The sequence below is a fragment of the Malania oleifera genome, chromosome 8 (genome assembly GCF_029873635.1).
Source record: "Malania oleifera isolate guangnan ecotype guangnan chromosome 8, ASM2987363v1, whole genome shotgun sequence".
Taxonomy (NCBI): Eukaryota; Viridiplantae; Streptophyta; class Magnoliopsida; order Santalales; family Ximeniaceae; genus Malania; species Malania oleifera.
In genome coordinates, this window is record NC_080424.1 from 8830186 (window position 1) to 8842676 (window position 12491).

Genomic DNA, 12491 nt, shown 5'->3' on the forward strand with positions numbered 1-12491 from the left:
AAGAAAAACTTAATCGTTTCTTATAGTCTTTCGCGATGAAATTCTATTTGTTACTATTGTTAGAGCTTTAGTTTTGAAACCATAACCATCACTATTAGTTATTTTTAATATATATTTTTTTACTTATAATTTGTAAAGTAGCAGTGACGATTATTAAACTGAATAACCGTCATTACTATAGATATTTAAGCGTTTTAGTGACAATTTTAAAACTGTCACCGGCTTCTATTAAATGATAAAAAAATTTAATATAATTTCTTTAGGCTTTTAGTGACGATTTTGGACCGTCACTACTATCTAACAAATATATTTATAATTATTTATTTTATAATTATTTAACCAGTAGTGATAATTATTTGAACCATCACTAATATTTTTTTTGGATATTAGTGACAGTTTTGAAAGCTCATTAATATTCTCCCCAAAATTATTCCATTGTTCTTTCCCTTGCGCCCCAAAATCCTGCGCACCCCTTAAAGCTCCTTGTGGGCGGCCTGCTGTTGGAGTTTTTTTTTTTTTTAAAAAAAAATATATATTAAATAATATTTTATTTAAAAAAATATTTTCTCAAATTTTCTCGCTACTTGGTCAGATTTAAAGGGTCAGGCAGTTGAAATGTTGGTGACAAACAAATCTTGTTGGATCATCGAGATTTGCTTGAAAGTAGAACGGCGAAATAGTTTCGCGAAGTCTTGACTCTTCTTCGAGCTCTCGACGTACTCCGATAGAGTCTCGAAGAACGGCGAAACGTCGTCCCTCGCGTCGTCGTCCCGCCTTTTCCTAACCACTCCCGCGGGCTCCGAACTGTACGATTTGAGCGTGTAGAAGCGAGGCTGCAGAACGATCTTCACATTTTCCAAGGGAGATTCGGTGGATTGAGACCTCTGGAGCGGAGTTGCCGATTTCTGCGCCCTCAACTCGCTAAATATCGCCTGAGCCGCGGTTGCCATCGGGTGGTCGGATCTCAGGTGAACCGGAGTTGGAGAGTCTCTAGAATCTGTTGGGATATTTTGGTCATTTGGGGGGTCAATATTTGGGTAAGGGGCGCCAAAGCCGAATCCGTAGCCGTAGCTGTAGTTGCCGCCATAGCTGCCAGACCAGACTTCTGGAGCCTCTGTAGAGCTAGGGTTTTAGCTCTTGTGCAGACACCAATGGAGGATTGCGAAACCTCTAGGACCGCTACTTCCCCTATAGCCTTCACCTTCCTCATGTACTTTCCCATCTCGGCTACAATCTCATAGATTGAGAAAATACACACAAATTTAGAGATAGATTCAAAGAACAGAAGAGGGATAGACAAATGGTGAAGGAAAATACAGGTGGAAGAACAAGGAAGGGGGTATTCCAGAGAATGACATAGGAGACTAAGACACAGGTGTCTCAGACTCAGAGAGGGAAAAAGAGAAGGGAGGGGTTTGGGAGGGTAAGGGGCGCCGTTCTATTTTAGGCAAATCTCACTGATGGTACAGTAAGATTTGCTTGCCACATCTCGACATCTTAACTATCCTGACACTTTAAATTTCTTCAGACGAAATAGTGAAATTAGAATCATTTTAGAAAATATTTTTCCAAAAGCATTATTTAATATATTATTTTAAAATAAAGATAAAATGGGTAAGAACTCTCAGCTTTGGGTTTTGTTAGGATTGCTGGTGTGGAGCCGTCAGCAGCCGCACCAGCCCAACCGCCGACAGCCGCACCAACCCAGCCACCACCTTTGACTCTGAAGTCCGGCAGCCACCTACGCTGCAGATTTTGTTGAAATCTACAGCCACCCTCTTTGAATTCTCCATTCCCTCTTGTATATATATAGCTGTGTGCGTGGAGAGCTTTGATATATATATGTGTGTAATGAGTTGTGTGTGCAGCAGAGAGTTGTGAGAGGTGTGCAGTGTGTGAGAGTGCTGTGCTGTGTGCAGACAGCAGTGAGTTGTGGTGAGTAGAGCAGTGAGGCTCCTCTGTATTTTTTCTCCCAGTTTATAGTGCAGTGGTGTGCTCCCGTGGACGTAGGTCAGTTTGGACCGAACCACGTAAATCCGGTGTTCCTTGTGGATGTGCATAATTTTTCTTCGTGTGTGATTGTTGCTCTAGGTATAATCCTCCCCAACAATTGGTATCAGAGCTTTGGTCGGAGTAAAATCGCCAGATCGAGAAAAATTCCGGATTTTGAGCCCCTGTCCAGTAGCTCAAAATTTCATTTTGAGGCTACCATCGAACTCCTCTCGCCGAGACGAAGCCAACAGCAGTAACCGGAGCTCAAACAGAGCTCGGAAGAAGCCGCACGAGCCCGCACGCGCCCGCACGTGCCGCCAACGTCCAAAGGACTTTCCCACGCACACACACGCTCCGGCAGAGCTTCGGCGCATCACTCCACGCGGGGCCACGCGCCGGAGAAAGACCGGCGACTAGCGGAAGGTTGAAGACGCTGATGTCAGCGCCGCGTCAGCTAGATCCCGCCACGTCAGCGCGTGTCACGGTCCGACTTTTTCACACCGTTGTGAAGGGCCGTGCGGCGCTAGCTAAAGTACTCTTGCTTAACTAGCCAGCCTATTGTTTACCAACATTCATCCACGATGCACTTTCATTAACATTCAATCAGATAGCAGCGGAAATAATAATCAATTCATGAAAGCCGTGGCAACCAAGCAGTAAATATTGAAGCAAACGTAATTCATTAACAAATCCTTCGTTGACATGTTGTACTTAGCGAGGGAGGCAAGTAGGCTAAGCACATTGACAATTGCTAGTGAGTTTTACAATGATTGATGAACACTCACCCTCCCCTAAAGAGCTTTCTAGGCCATTCTCACTCTAGCACTAGGAAACATCAAAGTGACCGAGGAGTCATACTGCCTTATTTGGCTTACAATGAAATAAATACTAGAAAATAACCCTACACTAGTATTTACATGATGGAAACCCATCCCAAACACACGAGATAAGGGGTCATAGGCAAGCATAATGCCCTGAACAAGCTTAGCCCGTGACATTCTCCCCCACTTATGCGGTCGACGTCCTTGTAGACTTTTGGCGATAGGTACACTTCAACTTTGTCCACGAATGGCTTCAAATCTTCCGCAGAAATCCAGCTGATTTCTTTGTCATCAAGGCACTTCCACTTCACAAGGAACTTCTACTGCTTCTTCCTTGAGGATATGAACTTTCTGTCTGTGGATCTCTTCAACATCATGTCTGTCAGGTTGCACTGTCTTTAACTCTGTGTTGTTTGGCTGACTTCTGCTCAGGTTGTTGGTGTTGGCGTTGAATGGCTTGAGGCAATTGACATGAAATTGCGGTCTTCTCTCCTGTTCTGTCCACTTCTTCATCTTCTTAGAAGCTTTCTCCAGATAGGCTTCGGCAAAGTTTGCATTCTGTCTCCCTTCACTGGTGAAGATGTACGCCCTAGGACTCTTTCGTTTGTATGGCTCGCGCACTATGTGAGGTAACAGCGGCAGCTGGCCTGTAACAAGCTCAAAAGGGCTTTTGTTGGTTGTTGAGCACCTTTGGGCGTTGCCACAGAATGGAGCCACATCAAGTAGTTGCACGCCATTCTTCTGGTTGTCATTGACACAATGGCGCAAGTACTCATCTAGTAGCTCTCTGAATCTCTTCATCTGTTCATCTGTCTGTCGATGATAACTCGAAGAGATGTCAAGGTGTGACCTGAATATCCTGAAAAACTCTGTTAAGAAGTTGTCAGTGAACATTAAATCTTGGTCACAAATAATAACTTGGGGGAAAACCCCAATGTTTCACAACAGTCACAAGGAACAATTGTGTCGTCCCCTCTGCCGAACAGTACTTTGGTGCGGCCATGAAAGTACCATACTTCTTCCGCTCCCCCTTGTCTTGTTGGCAAGTGAGACAAGTTTTGGTATAATCAACCACATCATCCTGTGTGTGCGGCCAATAATACCTCCCTAGTAGTCCTGTCATTGGAGTCATTCTCCGCGAATACCCCTTAACGAACTTCCTGCAAAGTTTAGTAAGGCCAAGAAAGGAACGCAACTCCTTCACTGTCGTGGGGATCTTCCATTCTTGAATCATCCTTACCTTCTCCATACCCCTCCGGATACGACCTTGTTCAACGACTTGACCAAGGAATTTGTTGCTCCGCCGAGCGAAAGAGAAATTCTCCTTCTTCACATTCAGGCTGTTTCCCTTCAGCCTGTCGAACACCTTCCGTAGATGCTCTTCATGTTTCCTCTGAAACAACACCGATGCTCCCAATGATGTTTTGGAAGGGCGAACACATCCCGCTTCCACTTCATCAAGTTGCTTCCCCAACTCTACTATCTCTCTAGGCGCAATCCAACATGGCCTTTTAGCAGGTGGTTTCACTCCTGATAACAACTCGATCTCTTGCTCCACAGTCCATCGTGAAAGCAAATTTTGAGGCAGCTTATCCGACAACACCTCCTTATCCTCATCCAGCACCGCTTGGATGGTCGTAGGCTCCAACTCTTGGCCTACTTCTTTGTCTACCAACACCGTGGCTAGACGTGTCTGCTCACCTTGACCCAATCCTTCATTGAGTTGTATGGCTGAAAGGGACTTCCCTTCGTCTCCTTTCTTTGCAACGACTTGCACCATGCACGAGTGATCTCCCATCAGACACAGGGAACCAGCCGAAGGTATCAGCACTGCCCTCGTCCCCATTAGGAACTCCATTCTTAGAATGACTGGATAGTCATCCAATGGCACCGCTGTGAAATTCGCATGACCTTCCCACTGTCCAAGCTTTATAGCCACTTGCTTGGCTACTCCCAGAGTAGGCTGGGCTACAGAGTTAACTGCTTTCACGCGTCCTGTATCCTTCTCTAAGGATAAGTTGAGTCTTCCTGCTTCCAACTGCGAAACAAAATTATGAGTAGCTCCCGTATTCACCATAGCGCGAGTACTCTTCCCATTTATCCTCAAGTCCACAAACATTAACCCTTTTGCTTGTGTAACTTTCGGTGTTTTCACCTGCTTTTCCAATGCGTTCACCAACCGCACTGAACCCACCCTTGGTGCATCATCCTCTTCCCCTTCGTCTTCCACTACCTGTTCTACAATGGAAGCCTGTAAGGCATTAAGTGATGCTTTGTGAGGGCACTCAAAAACTCTATGAGGACCTCGACACAAGAAACACTCAATTTTACTCTTCCCCTTTCCATTGGGTGTGTTGAACCCTTGAGACGACGAAGCTTCCTGTGAGGTTGATGATTTAGAGTCGGCTCCCCCACTCTTGGGTTTGCCATTCCTGAAAGACTTTCCACTGTTTCCCTCTCCGCCAAACCGTTTGGACGAAGCGGTCTCATCACCAACGTAGTCTGTCAAGCGCTCTGCAGCCGCTTGTGCAGTTGACAAGTCTTGAACCCTTTGCCTATGAAGTTCAGTTCTTGCCCACGGTTTCATCCCCTCAAGAAAATAGAACAACTTGTCCTTCTCTGACATATCCCGAATATCCAACATTAAAGTAGAAAATTGTTTCACATATTCACTGATTGACCCCGTATGCTTGAGATCTCTCAGTTTTCTCCTTGCATTATACTCAACGTTCTCAAGAAAGAATTGGGCCTTGAGCTCTCTCCTCAAGTCTGCCCAACTATCAATTACACAGTTTCCATTTTCAATTTCTCTGTACTTGGTACACCACCACAGTTTGGCATCACCAACCAAGTACATGGTCGCAGTATCCACCTTTGCCTGTTCTGAGGCCATCCTCACAACGCGAAAGTACTGCTCCACATCAAACAAGAAGTTTTCTAACTCCTTGGCATCTCGGGCACCCCCATACGTCCTGGGTTCTGGCACCTTGGTCTTGCTGACTCCCGGAGTGTTGGAGTTCCCCATAGCAAGAACCATCACATTTACCTTTGCATCCAGATCTGCCATCCGGGCTTGCAAAGTTTCCACAGTGTGGCGAAAGTCCTCTGACATGTCGCCTATCAAACCTGCTTGATGTTTTTGTGATCCCCTCACTTCATCAACAAGTTCTCTCATCTGGGCCACCTCCGCGGCCATAGTGTTGGTTGCTTCCTCAACCTGTGCTTCCAGCACGCTGATCCTCTCAGCATTGTTTGGTGCCATGGTCACTTACCAAAGCTTTCCAAATCCAACAACGAAGGCAATTGAATTCACGTCGCAACTCAACCTTGGGCTCTCACCAAGTGTCACCGACTTGGCTCTGATACCAAATGTCACGGTCCGACTTTTTCATATCGTTGTGAAGGGCCGTGCGGCGCTAGCTAAAGCACTTTTGCTTAACTAGCCAGCCTGTTGTTTACCAACATTCATCCACGATGCACTTTCATTAACATTCAATTAGATAGCAGCGGAAATAATAATCAATTCATGAAAGCCATGGTAACCAAGCAGTAAATATTGAAGCAAACGTAATTCATTAACAAATCCTTCGTTGACATGTTGTACTTAGCGAGGGAGGCAAGTAGGCTAAGCACGTTGACAATTGCTATTGAGTTTTACAAAGATTGATGAACACTCACCCTCCCCTAAAGAGCTTTCTAGGCCATTCTCACTCTAGCACTAGGAAACATCAAAGTGACCGAGGAGTCATACTGCCTTATTTGGCTTACAATGAAATAAATACTAGAAAATAACCCTACACTAGTATTTACATGATGGAAACCCATCCCAAACACACGAGATAAGCGGTCATAGGCAAGCATAATGCCCTGAACAAGCTTAGCCCGTGATAGCGCGCCACACCAACGCTGTGTCAGCCGGCCAGTCAGCGCCACATGGCGCCACGTAAGCGCCTAGTCAACAGCGCGTCAGCGCCACGTCAGTAGCCACCACGTCAGCAGTAGGCCGCAGTGCCACGTCATCAGCAGGTCCCACAGTGCCACGTCAGCAGTGGACCCCACAGTGCCACGTCAGTAGTGGGTCCCACAGTGCCACGTCAGCAGTGGACCCACAGTGCCACGTCAGTAGGGTTGACCATTTTGACCAAGTTTGACCGAAAGTTTGACTTGGCTTTTTGAAGCCATTTCGGGTCTGTTTTTCGAGCGACTTAAGCCATTTTTAGGGTTTTCGACCGTTTCAGATCCAACCGTGCTGTCCGATTGAGCTAATTCCATCTCTAGATTAGTAAATCGAGATGTCGAACTAGAAAAGCTCTCACATCGAGATGTTTGATGGCACGAACTTCGGTTTCTGGAAAATGCAGATCGAGGATTTCTTGTTTGGTAAGGAGTTACACTTACCACTGATGGAGAGGCTAGAATCCATGAAGGAGAGCGAGTGGGAGTTGCTTGACCGAAAAGCCCTCGGAGTTGTGAGGATGACGTTGGCAAAGTCTGTTGCCTTCAACATCAAGCACTTGACAACCACCAAGTCACTTATGGATGCGCTATCGAACATGTACGAGCAGCCATCAGCCGCGAACAAGGTACATCTCATGAAAAGAATATTTACAATGAGCATGTCTGCAAGTGAAAGTTTCAACAGGCATTTGAATAATTTCAAAGAGTTGTCGGATCAACTCGCCTCGGTCTGGATTACCTTTGACAGTGAGATCCATGCCCTATTAATTCTCAGTCAGCTGCCTGAGAGTTGGAAAGGTATTGTAACTGCGATCAGTAGCTCTGCTGGAAAATCGAAGCTGAAATACGACGAGGTTATCAGCATGATTTTGACAGAGGAGATCAGAATGCAGTCGAACAATGCCTCCACTTCAAGTTCAGCTTTGAATGTGGAAAGCCGAGGAAAGGGAAGCGGGCATGGACGATCTAACAATCGTGGCAGATCCAGGACCAGGAGGTCGAAATCCAGAGATTCCAGAGGTACTCAGGACATAGGTTCTCAGAGCAAAAAAGTTATTGAGTGCTGGAATTGTGGAAAGACTGGTCATTACAAGAACCAGTGCAGAAGTCAGAAGAAAGATACGAGGGCAAAGACAGAAGCAAATATTGCTTCCGAGAACGATGATTTGTTGATCTGCTCTTTGGAGAGCAAAAAGGAGTCTTGGGTGTTAGACTCTGGAGCTTCATTCTATGCCACTTGCAGCAGAGATTGCCTGGAGGAGTACACACCAGGTGATTTTGGTAAGGTGTACCTTGGCAACGATCAACCTTGTGACATTGCCGGTAAGGGGACAGTGAAGATCAAAATAAATGGGTCAGTATGGAAACTAAGAGGTGTCAGGTATATTCCAGACCTAAGGAAGAATTTGATCTCAGTCGGACAATTAGCAAATGAGGGTTATAATACATCTTTCATTGGTGATGAATAGAAGATTTCGAAGGGAGCATTGACAATTGCTCGAGGTAAGAAAAGTGGTACTCTTTATGTAACTCCTGATACATGTATGTCTATTACAGTTGCTACAGGAAATGATGATAGCAACTTATGGCATCAACGACTCGGACACCTGAGTGAGAAGGGACTCAGGGTGATGCACTCAAAGGGTAAATTGAGTGATTTACAGTCGGTGAAGATTGACATATGTGAGGACTGTATATTTGGGAAACAAAAGAGAGTTAGTTTCCAGACAAATATCAGTACCCCGAAGAAGGAGAAACTTGAGCTAGTCCATTCAGATGTATGGGGACCAATAACCATTTCGTCTACAGGAGGAAAGCATTACTTCGTCACGTTTATCGATGATCATTCACGGAAGGTATGGGTTTACTTCCTGAAGTATAAATCTGATGTTTTCAATGCTTTTAAAAATTGGAAAGTGATGGTAGAAAACGAAACTGGTTTAAAAATCAAAAGGCTGAGAACTGATAACGGTGGAGAGTATCTTGACACCGAGTTCAAGAAATTCTGCTATGAGCACGACATCAGAATGGAAAGGACTGTGCTAGGTACGCCTCAACACAACGGCGTAGCCGAGCGGATGAACAGAACGTTGATAGAAAAAGCCAGAAGCATGCGTATGCAGTCAGGCTTGCCAAAGATGTTTTGGGCACATGCAATCAACACAACAACTTATTTGATTAATAGAAGTCTTTCAGTAACATTGGACTATTGCCTACCAGAAGAAGTTTGGAGTAACAAAGAGGTAAGACTTTCACATTTGAAAGTTTTTGGTTGTGTTGCATATGTACATATCAATGATCATGTCAGGGATAAGCTGGATCCGAAATCCCAGAAATGCACTTTCATCGGTTATGGTGGAGATGAATTTGGATACCGCATTTGGGATGATGAAAACAAAAGGGTGATCAGAAGCAGAGATGTGATTTTTGATGAAAAGGTGATGTACAAAGATAGGCACACAGCCGAATCCACCGAACCAGTTCAGAGAGAATCAACCCATGTAAATATGGATAATGTCCCAGAATGTGTGGGGACACAACAGCAGAATGCCGAGAATCCACAGGTGGAGGAACCAGTGGAGCAGTTCGTCGCACCACCGCCTCCTACTCCAGCTCCGGAGCTTAGGAGATCTACTCGGCCCCATGTACCAAACAGAAGGTATATAGATTATTTACTTCTTATAGATGGAGGAGAGCCCGAATGCTATGATGAAGCATGTCAGGCAGGAGATGCGAGCAAGTGGGAGCTTGCAATGAAGGACGAGATGAAGTCCCTCACCTCCAACAGAACGTGGGAACTAGCTGAGTTGCCTAAAGGTAAGAAGACCCTTCACAACAAGTGGGTGTACAGAATCAAAGAGGAGCATGACGGCTCCAGGAGATACAAGGCTCGGTTAGTAGTTAAAGGCTTCGAGCAGAAGGAAGGAATTGACTACACCGACATTTTTGCACCAATTGTGAAGTTGACAACCATCAGATCTATTCTGAGTATTGTTGCCTCAGAGGGTTTACATCTTGAGCAGTTAGATGTAAAGACGGCGTTTCTTCACGGTGATCTTGAAGAGGAAATCTACATGCATCAACCAGAAGGATTCTCAGAGAAAGGTAAAGAGAATTTGGTGTGCAGGTTAAAAAAGAGCTTGTACGGTCTCAAACAAGCTCCCAGACAATGGTACCGAAAATTTGACGGCTTTATGCACAAGAATGATTTTCTAAAGTGTAATGCCGACCACTGTTGCTACTTCAAGAGGTATTGATATAGCTATATCATTCTGTTGTTATATGTGGATGACATGTTGATTGCAGGACCAGATATAGAAGAGATCAGGAAATTGAAGTAGCAATTGTCAATGGAATTTGACATGAAAGACTTAGGCTCAGCGAAGCAGATACTTGGGATGCGAATCTCCAGAGATAAGCGACAGGGAACATTGCAGCTATCTCAGTCGGAGTACATTGGCCGTGTTCTACAGAGGTTTAACATGAGCAACGCCAAAGTAGTAAATACACCTTTGGCAGGACACTTCCGCCTCTCCAAGGATCAGGTTCCCCAGACGGATGAAGAGAAGGACTTCATGGCTAAGGTACCTTACGCCTCAGCCATTGGAAGTCTCATGTACGCTATGGTTTGTACTAGACCGGACATTGGCCAAGCAGTGGGAGCAGTCAGTAGATTCATGTCTAATCCAGGAAAGACTCATTGGGAAGTAGTGAAGTGGATCTTCAGGTACCTCAGAGGCACTATTGATAAATGCTTATGTTATGGCAAAGGAGACTTGAAAGTCAAAGGGTATGTAGATGCCGATTTTGCTGGTGAAATTGATCACCGCAGAAGCACCACCGGATACGTATTCACTGTTGGCACAACAGCTGTTAGTTGGATGTCGCAGATACAAAAGATTGTTGCCCTATCCACTACAGAAGCTGAGTACGTAGCAGTGACAGAAGCCAGCAAAGAGATGATTTGGCTTCAGGGTTTGTTGACAGAGCTTGGGTTAAAGCAAGAGAGGAATGTTTTGTACAGCGACAGTCAGAGTGCAATACATTTGGCAAAGAACTCTGCATTTCATTCCAGAACCAAACATATCGGATTGCATTATCACTTCATCAGATCTCTATTAGAGGATGGAGTACTGACACTTGAAAAGATTCAAGGCAGCAGAAATCCAGCTGACATGTTGACAAAGGTGGTAACTACAGAGAAACTGAAGTTGTTCTCAACTTCAGTTGGTCTTCATGCTTGAAGACAGACATGAGCACAACATTTGCATATACACTAGTTGAGATGCTGCCTTCGTCTCCAAGTGGGAGATTGTTAGGATTGCTGGTGTGGAGCCATCGGTAGCCGCACCAGACCAGCCGCCGACAGCCGCACCAACCCAGCCACCACCTTTGACTCTGAAGTCCGGCGGCCACCTACGCTGCAGATTTTGTTGAAATCTGCAGCCACCCTCTTTGAATTCTCCATTCCCTCTTGTATATATATAGCTGTGTGCGTGGAGAGCTTTGATATATATGTGTGTAATGAGTTGTGTGTGCAGCAGAGAGTTGTGAGAGGTGTGCAGTGTGTGAGAGTGCTGTGCTGTGTGCAGACAGCTGTGAGTTGTGGTGAGTAGAGCAGTGAGGCACCTCTGTATTTTTTCTCCCAGTTTATAGTGCAGTGGTGTGCTCCCATGGACGTAGGTCAGTTTGGACCGAACCACGTAAATCCGGTGTTCCTTGTGGATGTGCATAATTTTTCTTCGTGTGTGATTGTTGCTCCAGGTATAATCCTCCCCAATAGGTTCGAGTCGTCGGACCACTGCCCACCTGCTGCTGCATCGTCGCACCATTGCCGTAGCACCCTTGCCGACACCCCGTCGCCGACACGTTCTGTATCTTGCGCCCCAAAATCCCTTGCAGCCCAAAATCCTCCCTGCGCACGATTTGCTGCTGGGTTTGAGTCGTCGCGCTAACCGCCGCCCGCCTGTTGTCACACAGCCGCACCATTGCCGCATAGCCGTTGCCGACGCTCCATCGCCACCGCACCGTCGTCGACGCCCCTTGGTTCTTTCCCTTACGCCCCAAAATCCTGTGCACCCCCAGATCCTCCTTGCACGCAATTTGCTGCTGGGTTCTAGTCGCTGGACCGCCACTCGCTTGTTGCCACACCATGTGCTGTCACCCGACGCCAGCACCGCAAGAGGATGAAGGGCCTGTAGAGGAGCATCTCGTCTCGTTGGCCACCGCACCATCGCTGCCACACCGTCTGTTACTTTGCTTAGCTGCGGCGGCCACCTCCTCCCCTGCTTAGTGACGGTATGTATGTGCTTCTTGTCTGTTATAACTTCTTAATTATTGATCCAAGATTGAGCTGCTTATTTTCACATGTAATTGAAATTTTACTTTTGAACCGTGGAATGGATGTTGGAACTTGGATGCATCAGCGGACACTAGCACCACTATTATATTTCCATTCAAAAAATGGGAGGCATAGGACCCTAACCTTTATTTCAAATGAACTTTTTATTTCAACCTGAACATAAAAAAACTTCATACTTGCATTTATCTTCCATTGAAATATTATTTCAAAACAAATAGATTTAATGAGTTGCTATATTTCTCTTTGGTTAGCTACTGACTTGATCTTTTTGTAGGAGAAAAAAAATCCCTCTTAAAATTGATAACAATTTTGTGTTTGTTGAAACCCTACTTTGTCACGACAAAAAATAAAGTTATTAG

General features: G+C 45.4%; 1 protein-coding gene across 1 annotated transcript; it reads right to left on the bottom strand.

Moving 5' to 3' along the window:
- Positions 1–602: 602 nt before the first annotated feature.
- On the bottom strand, positions 603–950 carry LOC131162568 (stress enhanced protein 2, chloroplastic-like). Its single transcript, XM_058119183.1, has one exon. The coding sequence runs from the start codon at positions 948–950 to the stop codon at positions 603–605; it is 348 nt and encodes a 115-aa protein (XP_057975166.1).
- Positions 951–12491: the final 11541 nt, after the last annotated feature.